This window comes from Apis laboriosa, unplaced genomic scaffold, assembly GCF_014066325.1.
Source record: "Apis laboriosa isolate Shangri-la unplaced genomic scaffold, ASM1406632v1 scaffold14686_cov152, whole genome shotgun sequence".
NCBI classification, from domain to species: Eukaryota; Metazoa; Arthropoda; class Insecta; order Hymenoptera; family Apidae; genus Apis; species Apis laboriosa.
In genome coordinates, this window is record NW_025221692.1 from 762,907 (window position 1) to 790,223 (window position 27,317).

The 27,317-nt window shown below is 39.1% G+C and overlaps 1 protein-coding gene and 1 long non-coding RNA gene across 4 annotated transcripts in view; both read left to right on the forward strand.

Annotated features, from left to right (window-relative positions):
• Positions 1-2,235: 2,235 nt before the first annotated feature.
• LOC122710391 (hillarin) lies at positions 2,236-24,463 on the forward strand. 3 transcript variants are annotated; one of them, XM_043928216.1, is made up of 12 exons: positions 2,236-3,161; positions 7,379-7,835; positions 12,893-13,157; positions 18,628-18,744; positions 18,946-19,118; positions 19,608-19,851; positions 20,459-20,685; positions 20,861-21,082; positions 21,159-21,308; positions 21,381-21,570; positions 21,998-22,255; positions 22,484-24,463. In XM_043928216.1, the coding sequence occupies exons 2-12, from the start codon at positions 7,492-7,494 to the stop codon at positions 22,793-22,795; spliced, it is 2,502 nt and encodes an 833-aa protein (XP_043784151.1). In that variant the 5' UTR covers positions 2,236-3,161; positions 7,379-7,491; the 3' UTR covers positions 22,796-24,463. The 3 variants fall into 3 exon arrangements, with proteins under 3 accessions (XP_043784151.1, XP_043784153.1, XP_043784152.1); XM_043928218.1 differs by having other exon boundaries at positions 12,926-13,157; XM_043928217.1 differs by lacking the exon at positions 2,236-3,161 and adding an exon at positions 4,665-4,900.
• Positions 24,464-24,704: 241 nt separating this feature from the next.
• Positions 24,705-27,317, forward strand: part of LOC122710412 — a 59,348-nt gene continuing 56,735 nt past the window's right edge. Inside the window, exon 1 of the long non-coding RNA XR_006345929.1 lies at positions 24,705-24,880. This is a non-coding gene — a long non-coding RNA (uncharacterized LOC122710412). The remainder of the gene's footprint in view (positions 24,881-27,317) is intronic.

Below are 27,317 nucleotides of genomic sequence, written 5' to 3' on the forward strand. Positions count from 1 at the left end.
CGTTTTTGCATAATTCTTCGTTTTAAATGATACGTCATATTTTATGAGTAGAAAGTTTTATGAGTGATACTTCGTACACGGTGTTAGAATAAATAGTATGATTTCATAAAACGGATATATGAGTAATGAAAAGTCGTTAAAGTTTGTTGATTCAATTGTAGATTGTATTTTATTTTATTTGATTGATGTAATAAGAATCAGATGGATATCGATGGTCGAAAAATATATAAAATGAATTTTATATTATTTAAACAATTTTGCGATGTTGATTCATGAAAATTAACGAAAAATTTATAACGACTGATAAATTTGAATCTACATTGAAACGCCGTTTCGTTAATTGCATTTTTCGTTTCCCGTATTAAGAGTGATTATGCTTGTAAATTGATTCTGTTACTTTGTTGCAACTTATAAACCATTCGCAATATTCATAATGAATCAATGAAAGAAAATTCCCTTCGTTCATTTGCAGCAATAAATGCACCAGTAAATTCTGTCCATTGTTTGTCCGACAACAATAATGCAATCTTACTTGCAAAACAATGATATAATTACAAGAAGCGGAACGCGTTTGAATTGAATATTGATATCGCGCGTTATCCACATAAATACAAAGTTCTCGAAACGATGTTTGAATTTTATATGCAACTCGATGTCGGTTTCCTTGCAAAAAGATGAAAAATTTAAATAATCCACAAACTATTTTTCGCTCGCGAAAAGAAATATTTTTTAAAAGAAAAGGACAAAAGAAGCACTCTTTACATAAAGGTAATCGAGGGAATTTAAAAATTTCTACGATTCAACTATGACGATTCTTTTTCTCGCAAACAAGCGCAAAGAATGACACACTCGAGTTAAAACACACTCGTAAAAACTAAATACAGTAAAGTGTAATCACATGTTAACCGACTGAAATTTGCATCTATATTATATCCACGATTGCATCATCGTTTACTTCCCACATGCGTAGAAACTGTTCGAAACTCGCGTGGGCTTTGAAACGTTCCGCTTCACGCGAAAGCTTTTCATCCTCTCTATCTCCATTTCCATCGCCCTCCTCCATTCCTTTTTTTCCCTTCTTCTTCTTCTTTTTTCTTTCTCCTTCCCTCATTTTAATCCGCAAGAACCCGTAAGAAACGGGTCTACCGAGCGATTTACCGAATCGAGACCGCTCGCAATCTCGCCACGTCACTTTGGCACCCGAGCCACGCCAACAAACAGAGATCTCGCCTTTAACAATTCGTTTAAACAATTTATCGAATCCGCCATTCACTGCTCGCCATACATTCCGCTTCTCATTCAGACGAGAAACATATCCACGTCTATGAACGTCCTCCCACTTGATCTCCCAAATGATCTCATTCGAGATATCGAGATGGCCAGGTGAAAACGACGGCCATAAACGATCGTCGGAATTGGTTAATGGAAGTTTAATGATTCACCTTTATGACTGTAAGAGATTCATTAACTTTGGAACTTTTTATACGGAGTATAACCTTCGTTTCTCACGGGAAACAAGGAAGGGAAAGCAATTAAAGATTTGGCAAATTTAAGGTGGAACGAAAAAGTTAAGATTGAACGATCGAGGATTCGTTTTTTTTTTTTCTTTTTGAGGAGCGATTAAAGATTCGAAATGGTAGATTCGAATGAAGAACAATCGAGACGATCGCATTTCTTAAGAATCGTTTTATCTTTATACACTTCCTCGTATTATTCGAACAAAGCTTAATTCGTTTGTCGAGTATATCCTATAGTATGGCGAGTAGCATTGTTTGATCGGTGACACACCTGTCGACAGCGCGCAATCCACCCATTGTCGTCGAGAGATTAACAGTCGTTACTCGACTCAAGTTTAACATTCCAACAGGCCGTGTTCCCAATGCGTCAGTGAAAGTTGGCCGTAAAGAAGTAGGCAAAAAATAACGTTCCTCGAGCACAGAAGAATCTCGATTTCGCGTCACCGGTAATTAAACATTAAAGTCGCAATAAATCGTACGACGCGCGACACGTCGCGGACACGGATTCTTAGTAACGTTTATAAAAGTGATCACGAAGAATGTATCCTAAAACGGTGGCCACCAATCTCTGTAAAGAGACTGGTTCTCCGCTTTCTTTTTTTCCCATCGCGTATCGATCAGTCTCTCGAATGAAAGTAGTGAATTGGGACCGCGTTCCAAGTGAGTCCAAGTGAGAAATCTGGTCCTGTTCAAAAATCAATCCACTAAAAAGAATGATTTAAAAAGGAAAAAAAAAAAAAAAATAAACAAATAAATAGAAAAAAGAAAAATAAAAAGCGTAACAAATCAAGAAAAATATATACAGATACATATGTACATATAAAAGATTTCTATCGACGCAACGTCTCGACAATCATATGCGTGCATCGTCACAGGTGACAAAGACAGAACCTCGCCAGGTGAGCGCACGTGAAAGAGTGTGATACCCACTCCGGCACAGCGACGGTTCTCCAACCATAGCGCCACCTGAGAGCCACTACGGTCCCTCAAAATGGCCGTCCCTCTCACCTCAGATCTTCCTGGAACGTCGAAGGAAGCAGGTGGCGATATTCAGGTTCGACCTCTCGCGTGGCCGCCTCGGTTGGTGGCGAGACCTCATTCCAGGTGGCGGACACACGAAAACCGTGCCAGAAAACGTTCGTACGCGACCACGCGTCAAGCTCGATACGTTGGAACGGGCGGCGCAATTGTGCATCGCAAACGATTCCATCGACGAGACCAGCCGTCGTTCACGACCAGCGTCGATCCTCGCCTTTCATCGCCTCGGTTTCACTCGGTTAGATATCCGTGAAGCAAGGATACGTCGCGGCTACCTGCCAGGTGGATCTGGTTCCTGGAATTTCTTCCTCTTTGTCCGTTCGTTCGTTCGTTCGTTCGTTCGGCGGAAGACACGGTGCGCGCGCGGACACGAGGTGATCATCGGCACCTGGTGATTTCAATGCTTGGTACGGGCGCGACGAGCGGAGGACGACGGATGCCCGTGGCGTGATATCGTGCGCGATTATTTTCCAAGTGTCTTTGATCCCTGATAATAGGCGTAGCGTAGAAAAGTAAATCGGTGGAGAGAGATGTTCCTCGAGCTGCATCGGGACGAGCGTCGAGGTTTCTCGTGGACCAAGCTGGTGGACATGGAAGCATGAGAACGTGAGTATGGGCTATCTATAATATAATATTCTTGTCGATGGAAGGGGAGAAGGAGGGAGGACTGGCCTTGCCCGCTCGAAACCTTTTTTTCTTTTTTTCTTTCTTTTCACTATTCGTTGCTCCAATTGTCTTGCCGATCCAATCACTCCGAGTTCGAACTTGGAGCGATGCAATATTCATCTTTCTCGCGTGATACGTTGATTATTACATTATACATTGATTTATTGGTAATCGTCGGTGCGTTAGGCGCGATTCGATTATCTCTCATTCGTGTAATCACACGCGCGATACACGTGTTCGACAAATCTGATGCGCCGATTCTCTCCGGTGTTCTCCGGTGAAATCGTTCGAGTGAGATCGAGGTGGGACGAAGATGAAGATAGAGCGTGGTGTAACGTGTACCGGGCCCCCCCCTCGATGTGCCCGCTCCATGGAATGTCCGCTATTCACCCGCTACTTTCGCGCGTTAAGTAACTAGATGGACGAACTGTCGCAAACACGGGAACACGCCCGTGTTTCCAACGTCGATGCCGTTAATCCGTGATTGTACGCGCGTGTCCGCGCGAAAAAGAGCGCGTAACGCTACGAATACGAGTTGGTACACATCGTGTCAGGGTACGATTCGTCTCGATAAAGTTTCTCGGTTTCTTTTCTAACGTTAAACGAAGTTATGCGGCGCATAAGAGTGTGTTCATGCGCGCGTATACGCGGGATACGCGAGATCGCGCGTGTGTCGTTGCACATGGGCACGTATGCGTGCGTGTCGAGCGTAAATACCTAGGAGAAGGTGGGCCAGAATGGGGACAAGCGGGTATTCAAGCGGGTATTATCGAGTGATAAACGACGCGTGGAATGTAATAAATAATTTTCTCGATGTCACGAATTTTCAGTGGATGCTGGCCTCGCTAGAAGCTGAAAAATTGTTTTCGTCGCTTGGTTTAATTTAAGATCGTTCAATCGGATAATGGAAGAGATTCTGTAGAGAGAGAGAGAGAGAGAGAGAGAGAGAGAGAGAGAGAGAGAGAGAGAGAGAGACGCGTGGATTTTGATTTTCGAAGGGATATCGATTTTTATTTAGATTAAAGTTATTTATCGATCTGGCTGTATCGTTATATACGTTATTATTATTATTATTGACTTTGATTTTTGATGAAAATACGAGAGAATTTGTCGACAAGCGGAAGAAAAGTTCATGTATTTAATATTTGATATTTATTTCCTCGACGATTTAATTATAAATAACGTATAAATCGATAAATCGCGTACTCAATTACGAGCTGCGCTATTAGCTCTCTAATAGATATCTAATTTAAATTTAAAATTGACATTCACTTCGTCAACAAGGTAATAAATATTGCTTTTAATCATCAATTTTCATTAGTTCCTTACAGTTTGTACCAAACTTTTACCAGAAATTATTCGAATACTCGCGTCGATATCGTTGATAATATTATATTTTATAAAATGATATGAATATTCGCACATTTGTACGAGTAACGAATGAAAAGCGATCGCGATCGGAAGTGTTTTCACGATGCACCGTGTTATTATTTCCTCTTATATTGCATAATACGCGTAGCGCGATTGAAATGGACGAAATCGGAAATCGGTCTAATATGTTCTCTGACGCGACAGACTCTTTGCCAATTAGCCAATGGTGAAAAAAATAAGGATATTTTTATATTCAAACGACACGAAGAAGAAGAGGGGAACGTAGAAAAATGAAATACTGGATGCAGGTGCGGTTTACGAGCGTCCGTAAACGTTTACGACTACCGGTACGCCGTGGGTCACGAATCGATCGAGCCCGTTTCTCTCTTAAATCGGTGAATATCGTGCGAGCAAACGATCTTCTCGGTTAAATTTCGAAAGTTCGGAAAGTTCACGTTAATACAAAAATACGAAAAAGAATTTATTCGAATCCTTTCTAATTCTTATTAACCTTCATTCGACGATACGCGATCTCATCGCGATTATTCGCGATCAGCGTTGTATGAATAATCGATAATCTTTTCATCTCTTTTTATTTTGTTCACAATCGAGGACAAAAGACAAATCGTAACTTTTATCGAAGATTCCTTCATCTTCGATCCACTTACTCGAGTTATTCAAGGTAGATCATACACCGAATCAAAACAGATCGACAGATAACGTTGACAACGTTTCAGTTATTTTTTTACCTGCTCGATCGATAATACTCCATTGTTCAGGAAACGATTCCTCTATATATTTTCGAACTTCTCCACGGCCGAGCGGCACAAAGAATCGTATGGTTTGCACGCTAGGATAAACCGTTGATAAACCCTCGCCGCATCGACCGGTTTGAATGATCGGTTTCGCGAAAATAAAAATTCTCCAAACGGCCGACCGTGTCCGCAACACGAGAAAACTTTCGAAACGTGTCCATCTTCTCTCCGCCGCGGATTTTCGCCCCGTTCTCGATCCGCGCCGCTTGAAAAAATGAATCAGTGCGTGTCGTGACGAGCGGAAAGTCTGTATTCGTTGATGCGTGAGACGTATACTATCCTGCGTTTATTACGGTATTGTTGTGCATGGTCGCTAACGGTATGACGTAACCGCCATTGTGGTCGCTCGCTATGGAGGGAATTCGTAGGTACGTTACGAGGATTCTTATAAAGAAAAGGGAAACCTCGGCCGATTACGGCGAATAACCGGTGAAACCGAGGCAATAATTTTAGAAAAGATCGGACGCGGTTCATTTAAAAAGTTTCCAATAGGACGCGCGAAGATTCGAAGATGTACATTCTTTTTTTTCTTTTTCCTTTTTTCTCTCATGTTCGTGACTCGATTATGTAATTCCTTCTCGAAGCTCCAACTTGTCATAAAGTGGGGAGGGGGACCATCGTTGGAAACACTGTATCCATATCAATACGAATGCGAGCGACTGTACAGTGGTGTAGTCGTTCAACTCTTTTATTAAAAAAATTTGAGAAATGGAAAATTATGGAATAATCGAAATAAAGATTTATTTCAAGTATCGTAATATATAATAGCGATACGAAATATTGTAATCTTAGTTTTTTTCACGAATGTTGAATTATCCTGGAAATTTTTGTACATTTAAATTTTGTAATAAATTCATTATATTATTTCTAATGACGCGTATTCAAAAATTGGTGTCATACCCATCATTAATACAGTGTCTCCATTGTATCCTGGCTTTTTCACCGGTATAGTAGCATATTGAGTACGCTGTAAACGGATGGAATGAAAAAATATCGATTTCCATTCCTCGATGGATAACCGGTTATCGAACGAGGCATTAACGAGGACGTATATATTTTCGTTCGCACGTGTGAAAATCCCTATATTGGCAATCCAGTATCCAACGAGCTTCGTGAAATCTGTTGCAATTATCCGCTCGCTGGTCGCCCACTATGAAAAGTATTGGCAACGACTTGTTGCAAAAGCGAAGTAGGAAAGTGTTAGGCGATGCGGTTATTCTTAATAAACACTTTGACGTGTTTACAAGTTTATCCTTTCCGATCGAGATGGTATCTGTCGTTTTCTTCGTTTGTTTTTTACTTCTCGTACTGGCTTCTTTTTTTTTTTCTTTTTTCGTTCTTTTTTCCTTTCCTTCTTTTGTTCAAACATCCTGGAGGGATAATTATTAAGAAACCGCCGCGGTCTGATTCGCGTGCACGCGTTTTGCATCGCCGTAATTACCGCCAATTAAGGCTCGCGTTTTAACTGGTTATATCTTCGAACTTATGAAACGCTCTTTCTTCCTTTACTTTGTCGTGGAAAGATATGAATAAATGTTGCGCTTATAATTATATTATTCTACTTTTGCTTCCATTTTTCGAAGATTTTTTTTAATTTTCTTGTCGTATTTTTTTAGATAGTATTTTAATCGCGGATAAAGCTGGATCATTGAAAAATCATTGTCGATTGAAAACTAACGAGTAAAATAAAATAAATTCATAATACTTTTTTTTAGAATATTTTTTTTACTTCCTTTCAGTTATTTAATAAAATCAACTACGTACAAAACTATACTTTAAATTGTAAATCTTTTTCCGGAATTATAGAAATCCCAAAAATTACGTACGTGCATCAATTAAAATAATTAAATTAGCACTTATTTTCAAGATGCATCAAATGATTTCAATCCTTATTTCACACGACTTTTCAAATCATGCACAATAATAATCGCAAGATAATCTTACTAACACTCTTCCTTTTCTTCTGTCAAGGGCGCACTCAGTGTCTTCCACATCGAGGCGCAGTTGAGGGAAGAGAGCAAGAAGAAGCGAGCACAAGAGAAACGGAAGTTAAACAGGGAGGATCCTGATCGAGGAGGAGGACGATGTATCGGCCGAACTTTTACGAGAGCACGTGTCTGAGGTGTTCTCAGACCGTGTACCAGGTGGACAGGGTTGGCCCATTGAAGGATTTCACGTTCTTTCACGCGGGCTGCTTCAAGTGCGCTATATGCGGCACCAAGCTGACCCTGAAGACCTACTACAACAACCAGCACACGATCAACGATAAGGAGGTGTACTGTAGCAGCCACGTCCCGAAACCGGGGCCGGGAACGTTGGACGGATCCAGCGTGGGCATCAGGTCCGCGTTGAACGTGCCAAGAAGTGGTTACGTCAACGAGCAGATCAGAGCCGGCGGCGCATCGCCACGGGGTGTTTATCCGCCTTGGTAAGAAATTTTTCGTAACGCCTTTTGTCGTCTAACCTTTTGCATTGTATCCAGAACGAATCGATCGCTCGAGGACGCCTGAAGTAGAATCGTTGTAGGAACGACGGAATCGAGTCTAGCGCGTTGCAAATCGATTTCAATTATTTTTTTAATGATTTTTTAGTAGAGTAGAATTTTGGCAATGCTGTGGAATAATTATCTCGAGTTTTTAATAATCTAGGAAAATATTAGAGCACGAAGAATTATATATCGGTTAATGAGAATGAAATTGTCGATTTATATTTTTATAATTTATATTTTTATTGGTTGCTCGAGGAAGAACTTGAAGTAGAATCGTTGTAGGAACGTTGTAGGAGTTGAATTTAGTTGCGAATCAATTTCAATAATTTTTTTTAATGATTATTTATATAATAGACTTTTAGACGTGTGTGTGGAATAATGATCTAAGATGCTAGAATTCACGAAGAAATTTACTGGTTAGTGAGAATAAAATCTTCGATTAAATTTAAATTTTTATTGGTTGTTTAAGAATCATTGTAGGAATTATCGAATCAAGTTTTGTTTCAATCAATTTCAACGATATTTTTTTAATGATTATTTATATAGTAGACTTTTAGATAATACTGTGGAACAATGATTTAAGATGCTAGAATGAAGAAATCTACTAGTTGTGAGAATAAAATCTTCGATTATATTTAAATTTTTATTGGTTGTTTAAGAATCATTGTAGGAATTATCGAATCAAATTTTGTTTCAATCAATTTCAACGATATTTTTTTAATGATTATTTATATAGTAGACTTTTAGATAATGCTGTGGAACAATGATCCAAGATGTTAGAATTCATGAAGAAATCTACTAGTTGTGAGAATAAAATCTTCGATTATATTTAAATTTTTATTGGTTGTTAAGGTTTTTCAACGATATTTCTTTAATGATAGAGCATTTCACGAAGAATTATGTATTGGTTAATGAGAATAAAGTGTTGGACTATATATTTCATAGATAGATATAGATTTACGAGGTTTACGCGGATCGACTAATGGGTTCGAATGAAATGAACGAAAGTAGACGATTTCATGTCCTCGAGATGTAGAACTTTGCGTCAGGTTCGTGGAACAAATGTGCGCTTTAGACTTGCTAAGCAGGAGGCAGTAGAGTGTGTTAATTTGGTCCACTGAGAAATTGGTCGAGGCTCGGTGAATCAATTAGCACCACGACTCGCTATATCGGTTAAAAGTTGTTCAGTTTCTTATTCGATTCCGTCCGTTTAAAATATCCTAATTGATCTAAAAATCAACGTATTTTCATTCAAAAAACAACGTTACGTCCCGATCTAATCAACATCTCGATCTAATCAAATAAATATTAAATTTATCAAAATCATAAATCTCAAGGAAAACGCATTGATCGTATTCGAAAAAACGTAATTATCTGTTTCACGCGTGAAAAGATTATTGAAGAATTATGTCAAAATCAACTAACTTGCTATCACAGAGCGAAGAAACAGATTATTATATAAATAAATATCTTCGATATGAAAATCCATCGAAGATTTTAATTTCACTCATTCCACTTTTTCCAGAAAAAAAATCCAAGAAATTAATAGATGATAGTGAATCTATCCATCTTCGTTATATTTATCGCGATATCAACACAATAACTCCTCGATACTGTTATATCTCCACCACTACATCTCGATGGATTTACCACGAAGAAACGAAAAGAAAAAAAAAAACAGAAAAAAAGAAAAAAAAATACGGATCGGTATTCACCTCGTATCTAGGATGCATAGAATGCGGTCTTCCCATGAGCGCAGGGGCCTCGATTAAATAACAGTAACCATAATAAGGAAATTAGTTACGCGTAACACGTATAGTAAGTAGCCACGATTGAAACGAGTCCAGTTATTCGAAACGTCTCCCAGTTCTCTCGTTCTTCTTACTCCTCCGCGGTAAACCGGAAACGGAGGACTCGAAGCCTCCTGTTGCGCGGATCGATCGATCGATCGATCGAGGAAAAGTATCGTGAAACGCATTTATATCGCGTAATTTTCGAGGAGACACGATACACGCGTAATTAAATCGCGTTCAACGCAATCGGTATCGTTTTATTAGCATAATGATACTTTGATCGTGGAACGTGAGCATTTTCTCGTTTCTTTCCTCTCTTTTTTTCTTCTCTCTTTTTTTTTCTTTTCCTTCGACCGGTAACGATGAAACACGGCGAATTTCCATGTATGATTAACGCGTGCAAATTTCTTAATGGAAAAAAAAATCGGAAGATTCGTCACGATAAGGTTACGTTAAACCTCGTTAAAATTCCATCGTTGCCTTTCACGGTTCGGCTTGTTTATTTCGGCCTTTTTATATTTTTTTTCGGTAATAGAATCGTCGGTTATATCGGGGTCGTTAAATGCAAACTGCTGCACAACAGGCCGGCCAGAAAATTAACGTGCACGGCTCTCCTTTACGTTTCTCGGGTTTTAATGGGTGGCGAACGATACGCCGGAAAGTCGATCGACTCGCTTCACGTTCGGTTTCACCACTTTCCCTTCGGTGTTAAATCGAGATCGCCGTTTAAACGGAGTATAAATGGTCGCGCGGCCTTTTGTGCTCCAACGATCGTGTTAACGGTTTGTTAACCGTGTTCTTTAACCTTGGATGCCCGGTTGATCTCCGATCGCGGATCTGGTTCACAACCGACCACTTGCGACTATCGATATCGTGATTTGATAAATATCGACAATTCGATAATATCGTTGAAATATCGACAACAACGGATGGGAAACGAGATATCGATCGCTGAAGAGTTCGATACGGTTTTACGATAAGATCTATTTATTATTCGGATTTCTAAGCGTTTTGATAATAAAAGAACGTATTGTATGTTTATCATTAAAAATACCGATAATCGCAAGTTTTTATCCGTCGCAAGTTTCATTTTCATCCGCGATAAAATCGAATGATTTGCAAGAAAGAAGAGAAGTAACCGTGTCCTATATATATATCGATCGAATGCAAATTCGATTTCTCTTAAAAATCCGCTTTTAAAATCAATTCTTTCCCCTTTCACGCGGAAATTAAATATGCTCGTCGCGCAATTCGGATACTTTTCTACGCGTTAAATTATTTTTTTTTTTCACGGACAACGAGTTACAAACGATTTGTCTCGGAACAGAGGAGTTTGGCACGCATTCGTTCCCCTAGACCTATATTCATGTCGTGTCACTCGAGGCATCTGGTTCATCTTCGTTACATAACGCATCGCCACATTGGCCTTAATCCCGACCAGGTCTCGAACAAAGTGTGAAACCGCGATTGTGCGAGAGGCGCACTTGCTCCCCGCCCGGAATGTCAATGGGTGACCCGATTTCCTTGAAATAACGAGCTCGCCTCCGAGAGATTCGTGCATCATCTCGCCAATCCTTGGCTTCGTCTTTCGTCGATCGATCGAGGGGATAAGTGGGATATCTCGTCGCCGATTAAACCGAACACGCGCGTCTTTCACGCGTCTGACAGTCTAATAGTTGATCTAATAGCCACTCTCACAGACTATTAAGCGAGGAACACGTCAACTTGGAATCAGGAAGATAAATTTTCTTAATTGAAATTTTCAATTTTCCCTCGAATCGTTATAATATAACGAAGAAATACATTGTGACAATTGGAGGATAGATTTATACCAAATTTCAAATTTCATTTTTTCATATACGATTCGAATTCGCGTATCGCAAGAGAAAGAAAAGAAAAAAAACAATTAATTGGAAAAGTTAAAGTTTCGTAGGATTTAAAGTCAGCTTCGATAATAAATAAGAATCATCAAATCGAATCGAAGTTAAATGAAAATCCAAGCGGATCGATTTTAATCTGGATTAATCGAAAAGGAACATTAACCCGTTCGTACGGTTCCTATTAGCGCGATCAGGCAACAATTTACCGCGGCACAGTCGGCACGATAAAACAGCAAATAAGAAACTAAATACCGAAACCCATTCGATTCGGTTTAATTCGCAAGAAGAAGGAGCGTGCTCGCGTCTAAATCAAACGAAAGTCCTTCGATCGCTCCTCGTCCGAATAAAATCAAGAGAGAAAGAGAGAGAGAGAGAGACCTGTTGCGAGGCATCCAAAAAAAAAAAAAAAATAAACTATGCAACAAAACTATCTCGTAAAACTTAAGCAAAGATGTAGGAATGTCTATCTGCGACGTCACGGACGATTCATGATAACCACAGGAGGATCGAATTCGCGTCTCCGGAAATTCTCTCCGAGGCGTCGATTTGTATCGTTTTCACCGTCGAGGAGCAAGCAAGAGGCGCGCGTGCACGCACGAGTTACAGTGGAAGAATTTCTCGTAGCCGCGTTTCGCGAGCTTCGCCTGCGGCTGACATAAGGAGCGCGTGCACCTCGGTGGAAGAGGATGGAGCGGGAACAAGAAGCCGAGGAAAAAGGAGGGGGAGAAGAAGAAGAAGAAGAAGAAGAAGAGGTTGCTCGATCGCGAGTGAATGAACCCCGGGAGGACGAGAGCGAGGAAGATGTAACACATCCATTTAACCGAGAAACTCTCTGGTTTCTCATAAGCGATGCGGCACAAGCACGAGCACAAGCTCTCTCGCGCGCGTTGTATTTTTCATAAGCCGATGAATCAGGCTCAGGTGTGGTAATTAACTGCATAGGATGCTCCGTGAAATGCAATTGAATCGACGAATCCGCGTGGAACAACGTTTCCATCCGCGGCCCAGTTCCGGGAAAAAAAGCTGACCCGGTTCCTCGACGCGTTTGAATTCGCGTTGGTAAATGCCGGAAGCGGGGACGAAGATCGTCACTTTTCGCAATGAACGAACGAGAGAAAAAAGAAGGTTGCTTTAATCCGTTTAAATCTCCGATGATCGCGATGATCTCTTCATTTTTTTTATTTTCCTCGTTCTCTTCTCTCTCTCTCTCTCTCTCTATCTCTCTCTTTTCTACATTTTCCATCCTCGCGATCTCTCGCTGCTCTGATAGAAGTTCACGTCGACCCTGGCCCCCCTCAACACCCGTTGCATAATTTTGTTCCAGTTACGATAATGTAGACTCGCCTAATTGTGCCAGGCACCTGAACGGACACGGTTCACCGCCGGCCACCAATTCGTCCCATCGTGATCTTCATGGTAACTCCGGTGGAGGGGCGTCCTCGCCTTACAACTATAATTATTCCGGGGACGGGAGCTACCAGTATGGGAGATTCGACGCGAGCGCGCTTCACATCGCCCATGCCCTTAAGCAGACCGAGCTTCAGAAGGGCTACAGCAAGGCACGCGAGAAGCCCATCGATTATTATCTGGTGAGTCATTCGCATAGTCCGGTGAAATCATTCGTCACGGTCACCGCCATATTGGGAACGGGTTACCTCTATTTCTATACGCCGATCCAAACGCGTAATTAAAACCGGCATGAGGTTTTTAATTGTCGTTGTTTGACCGATCGTTTTATCGATATGTTATTAACTTTGCCTCTTTGAGGTGTTACCGCTGCGTGGAATTTCACTTTTTTTTTTTTATTTAAAATTTTTTATTTATTTTTTTTATCTTTTTCTTTTCTTTTTTTTTTTTTTTTCGATAAAAGTCGAATCGCTTTCTTTCAAAGTTAAAAGTTCGATCGATCGAGATCTGAATATTGGTATTTTGATTGGCAAAAATGGCGCGATGAAAAGATGGGGCGTCTTATATGGAGATGTTGCATCGTGTCTCTTTCGAGTTGCAATGTCGTAACGGAGTTGGGTAACTTTAAATTGAGACGTGGGGATACTTGAAAGTTTATTCCGAAACTGTCTTTTTCTCTTTTCTTTTCTTTTTTTTTTTTAGTGGCACGTGAATGTATTTTTAAAAAATTTTTGCACGATCGAATTGAAAATTGTTTCGAAGAATGGATTAAGATTCGAAGTACGAGTTGAAAATAATGGAAAATTTGAATTTCACGATTTTTCTCGGTTATTCAGAGTTTTTTACCAATTGGATTATGAACGTTTCAGTTCTCTTGGATTCTAACCCATCTCATTAAACGATTACGATTAACAACAAACTCTTTCTACGAATAATACCTGAAAGCGTTGATACTGCGCTTGCATTAACTATGTGTCCAATTAACGTCAGTTAACATCGAGGATAAAATTCTAATGTCGGTTAGTTATCAAAGATGATTACTATCTTACTATTTCGACTCGGTACTTATCTCAATTCATTCATCTTATCCGATAAATAAAAGTAAAAATTTGCAACAAAGATATTAAAATGAGATAAAATTGGAAAATTCTTACAATTTTTTATTAAATTATAATTCCTTTTGAAACAAAAAATAATACTAAATTTAATCCTATTTCTATTATCGAATAAAACACACCACGTTTTTTATACAATTCCAACAATTTGACTACGGTCGAACGGAGTATATTATCGAGTCCTGTTCGACGTTGCACCCCACTCTTCATCCCCTATCGATCGATTCGAGCCGAACAAAATTCGAACTCTCATCCAGTTTTCGAGAGTTGAGCTAGCAAAGCAAAGATATTTCGACGCGTGGAGTTATTGGACGGTAACGTTGGCAAATTCTTCGATTGTGCAACGCCGTTCGTTAATGAGAAAATGCTCGAAAATTTCCGATTGCCGTTGGAATGTGGAACCAGGATTCCGTGACTTTCATGCGCGGCTCGAATTGACAAACGAGGAATGTGTACCGCGGTTGAGACGGGCCCTACATGAAAATGAGAATGCCGTCTGCTTTTCCCATGGTGGCCGGGGCTAGGAAGAAGAAGAAGAAGAAGAAGAAGGCCGAGCCGCTAGTCGCTCCACTATCGGCCGCGTTTTCTCTCAATCCGCTTTCGCGTGCACATCCAGCAAAACGGCCTCCCGCCGGCTACGGCCGTTATTTATAGTATTTCGTGAATGTCAGCCTACCTGCGTGCACGCTCTTACGAAACGAAAGTAGCGTGGGCATCGAGCAGGGTCGTGCACGCCCGTTTCTCTGCACCACCTCGTTTCCGGTTAACCGACGTTGACGAGGGACCCTCGCCATCCCTCCATACATTGCATTGATTATTTGTTTCGAATTTTTACCAGGAAAATAACAAAATTTTTACCAAGTAAAAAATGATGTGATTGTATAGTGTTGAAGAGAATCTATATTTTTGAAACGATAAAAATTAATATTAAATAATTTCAATCTATTAAGGAGATATATAAGTACACAAGTAGATACGCGTTTAAAATTAGAGATTAGTTGGGATAATTTAATTTATACGATATACTAAAAATTTCAAGATAATTATAATTTTTCACCGTCTAACCACCGTCTGTGCAATTTACGTCCACGTGACCATGAAGCATATTCAAAGATTATTCACCTTTCTGCTCTGATAAATCTATAAAAATTAGACTGTCTTTACATTCCATTTTCCAATACTCCAAGTCGAATATTACGGAATTCTTCGTAACATTTCAACACGTGAATCTCGTTTCGTTTCCATTTTATTTGAACGGATGATAATCAGTGGCGCGTTGGATGGGACCGTTAGATCACGTACTTTCTACGTCCAAGAAGAACGAAGAAGTAAAATAAAAAAAAAAAAAGAGAGAAAAAGAGAAGAAAAAAATAATAATGGCACGCCCAAGATCGGATTTGCCCACGCGGTTCCCCAATTATCGACCGCTCGTAAATTCTCGACGATCGTTCTCCTCGATCGATAGATGAAGAACTACCGTGTCGATCTCTACGATTCTTGGAACCATGAATCGCGGATGGCCGATCCACGAGGCGTTCGAGCGATCGAAGATCGCAAGAAATTGGCGACGATCGTGGCACGCGAAGCGTGAAGAATCGCAAAAATCGGGCGAGCAAGAAGCCGTATCTGTCGTCTTTAGATATTGCAAGGACGTTATTAAAGATGTTTGCGAGATATTTCTTTGATGAAAATTCCGAGAGAGAAAATTGTATGTAAAAATATTTTTAAACTTCTTATTCCAATCAAAATTTCTGACGTGATATCAGAGTTTTTCGTATAAAATTTATCTTTCTTATTACAAAATTTTTCTCACTCCAAAATATTTAGAACTCAATTCGATAAATTTGTCGCCTCGCGAAATTTCTTTATTACGGAATACGAATTATCAACAATTTTTCCAGAACGATGTATTTTCGAATCGTAAAAAGAAAAAAGATCCAAGCGAAGTGAAATTTTCTCCTCGTTCCGTCTCCCGCTTTCGCGCGTTCCTCCTCTGTCAAGGTTCCACGAGGCGACTTTCTTCGCGCGGGCAACCCGTTTCCGCCAGATCCGAGAACAATGGCCGCGAACGTCCTCGTGAACGTTATTCGAACAGTTGCCACGGAAGAACGCGTCTTATTTTCACGTGGACGCGATGGAAAGCTCGCGCGGACCCAGAGTCGTTTCCGCTTGCGGTACCCGTGGCTCACGGTTAATTAGAGAATCGTTGGTTGGAAAGAGCGGAGGGAAGGGAGGACACCGTGTGCGTATCCCGTTTTAAACAGCGATTGTGGCTCACCTCTCATGGCGCCTTCGCCAACCAACGACCCACGGATGTTAATTGGAATCGGTCAATCGTGCGACCGTGTCTATCGATTTTATTCTTACTTTCTTTTCTCTCCTTTTTCGGTGAGATCCATTGCGCGGATTGGAAATATCGATGGTACAGTGATCGATTGCGCGTTTATCATGCAAATTCTTTCTTTCTTTCTTTCTTTCTTTCTTTTTTCGAAGAGTAGTAGTTTTTTGGAGATTTTGTATTTTAAAAATCTCTTTATAAAATGTTCTTTTTTAATACGGTGATATTTTGTAATATTTATTGTTATTATTATTATTAAAAATTATTTCTTTCGCGAATAAAAATAAAAATCGAACGCGAGAATTTTAATTCTGTGTTTATAAACGATCTCGTCCAATTTCGTTCGAGTTTAATAACAAAGGAGGGGAATATCGATACAAATCTTCTGTTTACAAACGAAAGGATTACGGGAACGTTTCCTTTGAAATTAAACAGACGACGCGAACTTTTAGCAGTGTGGCTCATTACCGCGACGCGTTTACACGCGTGAGGAAGGAAATCTGTGCCAGACGCGACAACTTCTGCTAAAACTCGATATTTTAACGGAAACGTATCCACGAATGGAACACATCTGTTCGAGGAAAAAGCAAACAGAAGTTGGAAATTTCTTTCGTGACGGAATCTTGGTTAACCAGTCACGCGAACAATCATCGAAGAGAATTACTTCTTTAACGACGTTGGCAAATAGATTGATCGAATTAATCCTATTAACGTGTTCACTGATTTCCTTTTTCTCCACCGTCTGGGAAGCTCAATATCTTTACATTTGATAAATTTATAATAGATATAATACCGAGGATTTTTATTCAACCTCGTCGAGTTTCTCGTCTCTTTTCATCCCATAGATTTTAATAATATCTTAAATATATTTTCTTTAAGTTCGATTTTTAATCGTGGCGACATTATAAAATATATATTCTTAGAAATATTTCCTTGAACAATAAATAATCGAAGAACTTTATCGCGCAAAATTTGTCGACCGGTTTATGTAACGAAAAAAATCGCTTCTTCTCGATGAAACTCGAGGAAACAGATTGATTGAAGATTAATCCTATTACCGCGCTTTCTCATCGTTTTAACGATAATTTTTATTCTTCTCGTGCGGATGCAAACGACGAGGGAACGGTGGTCATCGATTTCAAAATAGTCTCTCGGTTCTTACGAGAAATTATTGTCTCTTTCTCTTTTTTCCTAGAAAAAAAAAAAGCTAATTGCACCTGTCGCAGTGAGAGGCTGACACTCGTCTAACTTAGACTGTCTAAGCAATTTTAGCAAGCACAACCGCAACATTCCTTACCGTACAAAGAGAGATTCAACTATGGAAATAGAATTTTTTTTCGTCGTGCAAATTTCAAATTGCAAATAACCTAGTTTGATTTATTATAAATTTATTCAATTGGATATATTCGTAAAAAAAGAAAAAAATAAATAAATAAATATATTCCTGTTTCATTAAAAATTAAGATTAATCCTGTGAAAATCGCTTGTTTTAAAAAAATTTAGTTAAACTGAAAGATACGCGATATACCGTTAAATTTCTTGGAATATCATCATCCCTTCGATCAAAAATCTTTTTCAACTGATTGAAAACTCGTGGAAATGTCAGTGCTCTCCAACATCGTCCTTATTTATTTCTCGCGACAATTTGCGTCACCATGACGTAACTGTAGCGTGGGCTGTGCGTATTTCTTAGTTTATTACGCGGCCTATACGATGCAGGAAATTGCGTAACTCGAGGCCAAATCCGACGAAACCATTTTCAAACGATCGTCGAGACACGTTCCATTCGTTTCCACGAAATGGATGATCGATTTATCTTCGTGGATCCTCGATTACGATACACGAATTAATCCGTCCATCCTCTTTCTTCGTTAGAACTGTTTATCGGCTTTGATCATTCAAAGCCCCGTTTTTGGAAAACAGAAAACACGGCGTGAAAGTAAGCTCAAGAACGAAAAAACTGGACGCCTATGGGACGCTGAGGCTTTTCGATAAACGAGAAGAAGAGAAGAAGAATTTAATTGCGACTTCTTCTTCTTCTTCTTGGGTGAAACTCGTTCGAGTTGTGAATCCACGAAAGCGATTCGTTTTAAATTTCCCGCGCGAACCGGATGATGACCGCAAGAAGAACGTTTCTTTCGTTTCGATAATTAGGAGAAAGAGGCTTGATCGTTCTCTGTTTTTTGTTATAATTATCAGGATCGAGATGAGCAAACGCGTTTGGAGATGAAACATCGCAAAGAAGAGGATGACCTCTATCGAAAATTCGCCCACCATCGCGAGGAGGAGGACAGACGAATTCGAGAGGAATTTAGGGTACGTATATTTATTTTTAATATTAACAAAATTATATTGTATCGAATCCGTATAACGCGTGAATATGCAATATCACGTGAAATGTTCACGATTTGGAAACTCATCAAGAAAATTGTATAATTCTGCAATTCGACGAGTTGTAATTTTCTTATTATTATAATTATTATTATAATCGTGGAAGATTAATTGTTTATCGAGTAGGATGAATGGGAGAAGGAGTTGGAACAATTATCGGCGAGATGGGAACGAGAAAAAGGCGGAAGAGCCCGAGCCCAGCAATTTCAACAGGAGAAAGAGGACTTGGAGAAGAACATGACTCTTCGCAGGGACAAGAAGAAGGAAAGTCTCACGCGCAAAATGTTGGAGCACGAACGGTACTTATTAAACTTAATTAAACCGATTCCACATTCGTGCCGTTTCATTCATTCGGGAGGGAAAATCACGCGATTGTGTCATTTGATCCACGATTAATCCCCTCGAATCTGTTTACTTTTCCGAGGAGAAAACTTATTTATTTTTATCGTGCTCGAAACGTGTCGTCTTTCCTGCCATCGCGACAAGTATTTTTTTCTTTTTCTTTTTTACACGATAAGATTTATATCTTAATAGAAAGTGGGTGGAAGAAACCCACTCTGCCCTCCCTCCTTTCACCACTTTTCTCTCGAATTTCTTTACGAATGAAAAATTTACCGATCTATCCCCAACGATATCCATCTATATTTATCAAAAATCCTATCATCGAATTTCTTCAATCGTAATAAAGAATTCCATATCCTTTATCTATTCCATAAAATCCAGACGCAAGTTTCGATTTTACGTATCGGGAAATTTTCGAAAATTTCCTTTCTCGATCTAATTTCCAGGGCGGCAACCGCGGCGCTGGTGGAGAAACAGAGCTCGGAGATGTTGGAGCTGATCAACGAGGCGAGGAGCGAGTATATGCGCCAGGAGAGCCTGTATCTCGACGAGGGGGACGGTTATGCCCAGGAAGCGCCGCCTTTGCCTTATCCGTCGCGTGCTCCACCCCCACAACCCCCAGCCCTCGCCAAGTATCACATCTACAATGATCCTCTCGAGTTTGCCGACATGGATCAGATAGCTATTTCGGTAAGCCCCCCCCCTCCCCCCTTTAACACCGCCATCCTTTCCTAAACGTGGAAGGGGAAGTGCGTTACACACGCGGAATTTTAAATCGAATCGGATATTTTCATATATCCTCGCCTTTTTATCCGCGTTCCTTCGTCTATACACGGGGACTAGTAATCGATTTACGACCTTTCTTTCGTTCGAAGGATGGTTCGTCTTACGACGACCATCGTGTCGTGGCTATTCGTTATTCGATACGTTGAACGACGATATTAGCGAAATAGAGGGGTGAAGGGGAGGCTGAGGGTTGTTCCAGTTTCCTAGAATCGTCGAAGATGACATAAATTTGATTTTTTCGGATATAGTCATATTTTCTGTCATCATTTGATTTTTTGGAATCAGCATTCTTTATATATAAAGTTTTTCACGTGGGAATATTCGTCTAGGTGGTGATAGAAGACTGAGAATAAAATTTTTAAATTTTATCCATCTCGTTGGAGAGTTATTTTTAAAAAAAGCTATCTCGTGCTAATTCAATACTTTCGAAAGTTAATATATATTTTGATAACGAATGATTTTCGTAATCGATACTTTTGCGAATTATGTTTTTTTTTCTTTGACAAATCAGGTGGCTCAAGAGGATCAGAAAACGTTCACAGATCTGGTGCGGCAGTTGGTGAGCAGATGCGGATCGGATATAGAAAAAGCTAGGACGATATTCCGATGGATCACCGTGAAGAATCTAAATACTATGCAGTTCGACGAGAATTTACGCGGGGACACGCCTATGGGCTTGTTGAGAGGAATAAAACACGGGACTGAAAGTTACCACGTTCTGTTCAAACGATTGTGCAGGTAAACGCTCTGACTTCTTTCGATCTTTCTCACGACACGCCCAAAATAATAATTCATCCCTAAAGGCGTATCCATATTTTTTTCTCTCTCTTTTTCAAAATTCGAAACGAACGAAACGTATCGATAATTTTTCACGTTTTCAAAAATTCAAACACGCGATATTTTTTTCCTTCAGTTATGCTGGACTGCATTGCGTGGTGATAAAGGGTTACAGCAAATCGGCCGGCTATCAGCCGGGTGTTTGCTTCGAGGACAATCGATTCCGGAACAGTTGGAACGCCGTTTACGTGGCCGGTGCATGGAGATTCGTTCAATGCAATTGGGGGGCAAGACATCTGGTCAATGCCAAAGAAGTTCCTCGTCCTGGCCAACCGAAGGCCAAGAACGACAGTCTGAGGTGAGACACGGTTCAATATCGTATTTTCCCCCTCAGCTCCAATCGTTCAATCCATCTTTTTCTATTTTTTCCCCAGATACGAATACGACGATCATTACTTCCTCACGGACCCGCGTGAATTCATCTACGAATTCTTCCCCCTTCAAGAGGAGTGGCAATTGCTCAAGCAACCGATTTCCCTCAAAGATTTCGAGGAGCTGCCTTTCGTGCGCTCGTTGTTCTTCAGGTAAAAAAAAAAAAGAATAAAATTCGACGATTATCGCGAGGATTAAACATTCGATCGGTGGAAATTGGACAGGTACGGCCTCTACTTTCCGGATACGAACACGAACGCAGTCATGTACACGGATTCTACAGGCGCTGCGACCGTGAGGATAGCCATGCCAGCTCACATGCAATCGTCCCTAATTTTCCATTACAACTTGAAATTCTACGACAACGACGGGGACGGTTACGACGGCGTGTCGTTGAAACGTTTCGTAATGCAGGTAAACCTTCTTGAGAAACTTGATGGAAATGAAAATTCTTTCACGGGTAACAATTGTTCATCATCCATCCTGTATAAATAATCAGGGAAATGTAATCAAAGAAGGAAATCTAGGAGTTTGGGAGTCGTCTCGTTAATTGATTGCTCGCCAAGTGAAATTAATTAATGAAGAAATTCGGTAAAGTAACAGATCCGTTCAAACAATCCGTTTCAACAAATGTTTACGATGATATCATGTACGTTTTTCAATATTGATTTTCAATGTTTGATTTATGTACCGATCTCTCGATCTCTTAACGAGATGTTTGACGAGACCTCGTGAATTTTAACACTGCTTATCCAATCATGTATCATTCTTTGGATAAATATAAAATCGAAGAAATCGCGTAAGAATTTTATTTTGGAAATTTTATTTATTTGTTATACAGTCTGTCGTCGGGAATATCGTCGCGTTCCGTGTTCACGCGCCCTGTTCGGGAGCTTTCCTCCTGGACATATTTGCCAACGCTGTCACGCCGAAGGAATACTTAACAGGGGAGCCGATGAAGTTCAAGAGCGTGTGCAAATTCAAAATCGCTTGCGAGGAATTGCAAACGGTGATGGTGCCGTTGCCCGATTGCGCGAGTGGCGAATGGGGCCCTACGAAAGCCACCAGACTCTTCGGCCTCATACCAATAACCCATCAGGTATCTTACACGATAAACTATTATCTTAAACTATTTTTAAATTATTCTCCATATTTCCACGGCTATTTATATTTTCTAGGTATTTTCTTGTCTTCACTTTTAAGTAGAGCCGCTAAACTCGAAATTCACTGGTTTCATGTATATTTCTTTTCTCTTTCGATTGTTAAAAATTGAAATATCAGAAACGTTGTTGTAACTCATTTCTTTTACATCTTTTCGATCCATCAGGAGGCACTGGTGTTCGCTGGCCGCGAGTTGGAAATCCAATTTCGAATGTCGAGATCGTTGACCGACTTCATGGCGACGCTGCACAAAAATGGCATCGAGGAAAAACGCTTGTCCAAATACGTCACGCATTCAATCGCCGACGACGACGTGGTGACTTTCTCGATCAGCTTTCCAGAGGAGGGCCAGTATGGGCTTGATATTTATACAAGGGAATCGACCAATCCGACAAACGTGCCGCATGACATCACCGGTGAAAAACACTTGCTCACTCATTGCTGCAAGTATCTGATTAACTCGAGCAAGAGGAACTAGCCAGGAGTTCGTCATTTCGTATTTTCATATATATATATATATATATATACAGTACAGATATAGATATAACGATTTCGCTGGCTCGATTCGAAGAAACATCGCGTGAGAGGATTGGCTGGATGTGATTCCAGACAAAAAAAGAAAAAAAAGAAAAAAGGTGCTGCAAGTTCTCTTACCATCCAAGTTCCTTCCTATTTCCTCTTTCTCTTCTTGTTTTCTTCTCACCGCGGGATATGGGGAATTTGGAGCTACGTGTAAGAACTAATCTGCGAGATTAGCCTTTAACTTGCCAGTAAATTATCCATTAATTAATCAAGAGTTAATCAAGAGGTGACGAAAGATGGTGTTCACGATGATAGTACAACTGGAGGAAACGGAGGTGAAAGTACAACTGGTACTTCTTCGGACTGTAACTGAATGCGATGCGAGAAACTTTTGACAAATGTCGCCCAAATGTGCGAGAACGAATTACGATCTGACGCGCTACCTCCACATTCTTTCTAGTTTAATAATAATAACCATGAGCTTATTGTTGAAAGGTGATCATCGAACGAGACACGTCTAACGTTTGAGGAATTATGCTGCGTAAAGGATACGATGGAAAAGATGTAACGAGCGTAAAATAAGCTCTGTTTAAATAGGATAAGCTCTATTTTTAATAGGATCATACTCACACTCACACGCGCCGATTTTCCCTTTTAATTTTCACGACCGAACCACCGTGTCGTCCCTCGTGTTTCCGCTAGAAAGTTGGCAATTATAAGTTAACCAGCATTGGAGATCGGTGCGACCGATCTCCAAATTAATCAAACTTTCTCGCCTCGACGAGAGGCATTAATCCCCAGTTATCTCGATTTGTTTTAATTCAATCTCGAGAATCTCGTGCGTTTCATTTTACTTCATTTGGCGAGATGTTTTCGTGTATGTGTACGTATAAATTATGCACAGAGGATCGTTTCGATCCGCTTTATCGGATCGATCTTCGATAAGATCTTCTCGATTGCGAACGAAGAAAGTTTTCAAGGATGGAACTTTGTTCTCAAGTTTTCTATGTTCTCTTTGTATTTTAACGATGATATATATATATATAATAAAAGCATTCCTTCTTTATTTCTCGCGAACGACTATCACCGTTGCTAAATGAAGGAGCAATTATTTCGATGAAAACATCGTGAATGTGCACGGTGATGTTCCATTCCAATAATTAAATAGGTTCGTTAAAGTATAGAAAGCTTTTTAAAATCACTAAATTTTTGCGGCTACGGTGGTTCTCGAAGTTCAGGTGCTATATGTTATTTTGTCAGGATTAGCTGCACGATTCTAGTTATTTTCGTATGCGAGAGGCGTGGAAACGCTGAAACTTTTTCCAACGGGAAGTTACAGCGGTGAAAGCTAACTGTAATTGTTAATTTTTGTAATATTAACGTCTTTTTCCTTTTCCCTCTTGTCTCTTTCTTCTAATTCAAAGTTATAACGACGCTTATGCAAGAAAGTTCTCCACGATTCCGTATTTTTTGTTACCGGTGGAATAAACTATAACTTCGAGCTTAATATATCCTTTCTCATTATTTCTAACGAGTATGTAAATTAATTTTTATACATACTACAGATACTCAATAGAGATTGTTGTCTTATTGTAAAAAAAGAAATTAATAAAATCTAATTTTATGGAAATCCCGATTTATCTGGCATAAACGTAACGTATAATTATTCTATCTATTCAATTATATTTATATTTAACTTTCTAATTAATTTAAATAATTAATTTATATTCATATATGTTGTAGTTACCTTTCGTATTCGTAATGATTTCCCGCCTAATCTTTTGCGCAAGAACTTCACGACTCCGCCTGAAGGTGGCAGCACGGTCTTCGTTTCCCGTTTCGTTCTGACGTGCCGGAGCCCGCGATCTAATTAAGTGCGACGAAGTAAACGTCGATGTGCTGTGAAAATACTTTAAACTGTGTCATATTGAAGACAAACTCCAAGTTTAACTCGCTAAAGTGGAAAACTAGAGGTTCCAAGTGGCTGACACGACATTCGAGACGAAGTTGAAAGCGTCGTCAACGAGCCCCGACGTAACCGGTGAGTTTTTTTTTCTTTTGCGTCGTAAATTTCAATATATATATATATATAGATATATATATTGAAACATCGTTATTATCGAACTAAGATTATTAAATATAAGAAAAAACGTTATTCGAAGATACTTTTGGAGGCTTTAATATCTTTTTCTGTCATTGTGACAGATTTTTAATAATTCGTCGCAATAGGCGTTGTTTTATCAAACTATATTTCAAAATGTCGGCGTTAAAGAAGCAATTACATGCGCAATACCTATGTATATCGATTTATTGGAGAGAATGCATTTTACGTCTTTTTTCTCTTTTATTTTTTAATTTCGAGCAATCTACGTCTGCAAAACTGCTTAAAATGCATTCGTAAGCCCAATTCCATTCCTAATTGTTCGTATTCCCGTTCTCTTTCATAATTGTAAAACATTTTTATGATCGAACGTTTATTAGATTTCGTATTTGACTAATCGTATTATACGTAATGATATGTGGATAGAGTGACGCATATACATAAGTATACGAGAATAGAGTTTTAAAAAATCAATTTCCAACATTTACAAGCAATTAATGGAGTCGAAAGCGGCAAGATGATTATCGATTTCCTCGATATCTGATATTAGGATCGCGTTTGAAAGTTAAAATGGTCTCGTGTGTGACATAACGGCGTACATTGTGTATAGCGTGCTCTCTCGATGTATGCAGTGAAATTATACTTTATAAAACACCGTGGCCTCATATACCGAAAAATCGACTAGTCTGATACACTATATCAAATTTTTTCTCTCTTTTTCTCTCTTTCTCTCTCTTTCTCTATAGATTTACGATACATATTTATTAGCGACGTGAACGGAGAACGATTTATTCAGTGAACCGTGCGACGAGTGACACGATTGCAAAGGACGATCGATATCGCGAAGAAAATCCGACTTTAAGCCGGGATTAATTTAAGAAATAAACGGACGGTCGAGAGAGTTTCAATTTTGAATTTCTGGTTTCCCCTTTTTCCGATTTTCTTTATACCACATGATCTATCTAAATCATCGAATAGTCATTAATAGATTCTTTTTTGATACATTCGCTTCATTCGCAGTCTAATAATTTATTTAATATAAAATAATATAAACGTATTAAAAGAAATTTAATTTATGAAATATTACATTTTTGTTTTTAATTTTTATTTTTAAATTTATAATATTATTAATATAAATTTTTAGTAAATGTAATATTTTATAACTTACAAAAATTTTAATTCAACTAAATTTTTAATATTTTTAGTTATTTTTAGTTATTTTAAGCGCGATTATTTCTTTTTTTACCTTCAAATATCGAAGATAAATCGATCTTTTTTTTTGAATAACGCGTTTTGTATCAGAATAAACGTTGAATTCAAAACATTGAATTCAAACTCAAAGACGAAATTAAAATTGTATTTTGTCAAAATTGTCAGTCATGAATGTATCCATTGATACCAAATATGTATGAACAAACTCTTGATGAACACTCTCATCAGTTTCAAAAGTTAATACTCTTATAAAAGAAAACGTAACCAATAGTTAAACTTATGTATTATTAGGAAAAATTCATTAGTACGTAATCTTCGTATAAAATGTAACTAATAATAATATCAATTAAATCGATTAAGAGGATTCCGCTCGTAAGATTAAAACAAAGGGGGCTCTCACGACGATTTCATTTCCTCGAACCAATCAAATAAACAAGATTATTCCCGTATTTTATCCGACTTGCGGGCCCATTAAATTCATATCGTTCTATTTCTGACAGACCACCCGGTATCTCTATTGCTCGATATCAACGAGAACTAATTATCGAGCTCGTCTCGCGTTATTATTCGTTCCAAAGACGAATCGCCATCCGTGCGCTTATATACTTTCTTACAAAGAACGAAAGAAAGAGAGAAAGAAAAAGAGAGAGAGAGAGAGAGGAAGAGGGAAAGAAATAGCGGAAACTCGTCGCCTTTCGAGGAGTCGCTAATTAAATAGCCACCAATTCAGGCTTGTCCCCTTTGCGGCAACTTCCGGAATACGGCCGGCCAGAATTGGACCGAGATGAGAAAAGAAACTTTTTTCTTATCCAGACGCGAAAAGAATGATTTTCGCAATTCAAGCGGACGTCACTTTGTAATTTATAGCGCGTTAAGCGGATCCATTGTAATTGCAGATCAGCTTATTTACGGTTGTCGTTTGGGTTATTGTAAACCAAAAACGAATGGAGTGGATAAAAGACAATGACTCGTTGAGCAAAGGCTTATGGGTTTTATTTTTAACGATATAATTATAAGGGGGGAAGAATAATTGGATGAAATTTAATGGACGAAAGTAAAATTTATCTTTTTTATACGAGACTCGGATTATTATATAAGATGGATTTATTACCAAGGTTAATCGAGTGTTCTGAGTTTTTTTTTTTTTTTTTTTTTTTTTTTTTTT

Excerpts from the sequence above, each read along its gene's own strand:
- LOC122710391 (XM_043928216.1), top strand. The coding sequence starts at position 7,492 with ATGTATCGGCCGAACTTTTACGAGAGCACGTGTCTGAGGTGTTCTCAG. Across the intron at positions 7,836-12,892 it reads CGGGGTGTTTATCCGCCTTG|TTACGATAATGTAGACTCGC; the intron begins GTAAGAAATTTT and ends ATTTTGTTCCAG. Across the intron at positions 21,571-21,997 it reads TGAAACGTTTCGTAATGCAG|TCTGTCGTCGGGAATATCGT; the intron begins GTAAACCTTCTT and ends TTTGTTATACAG.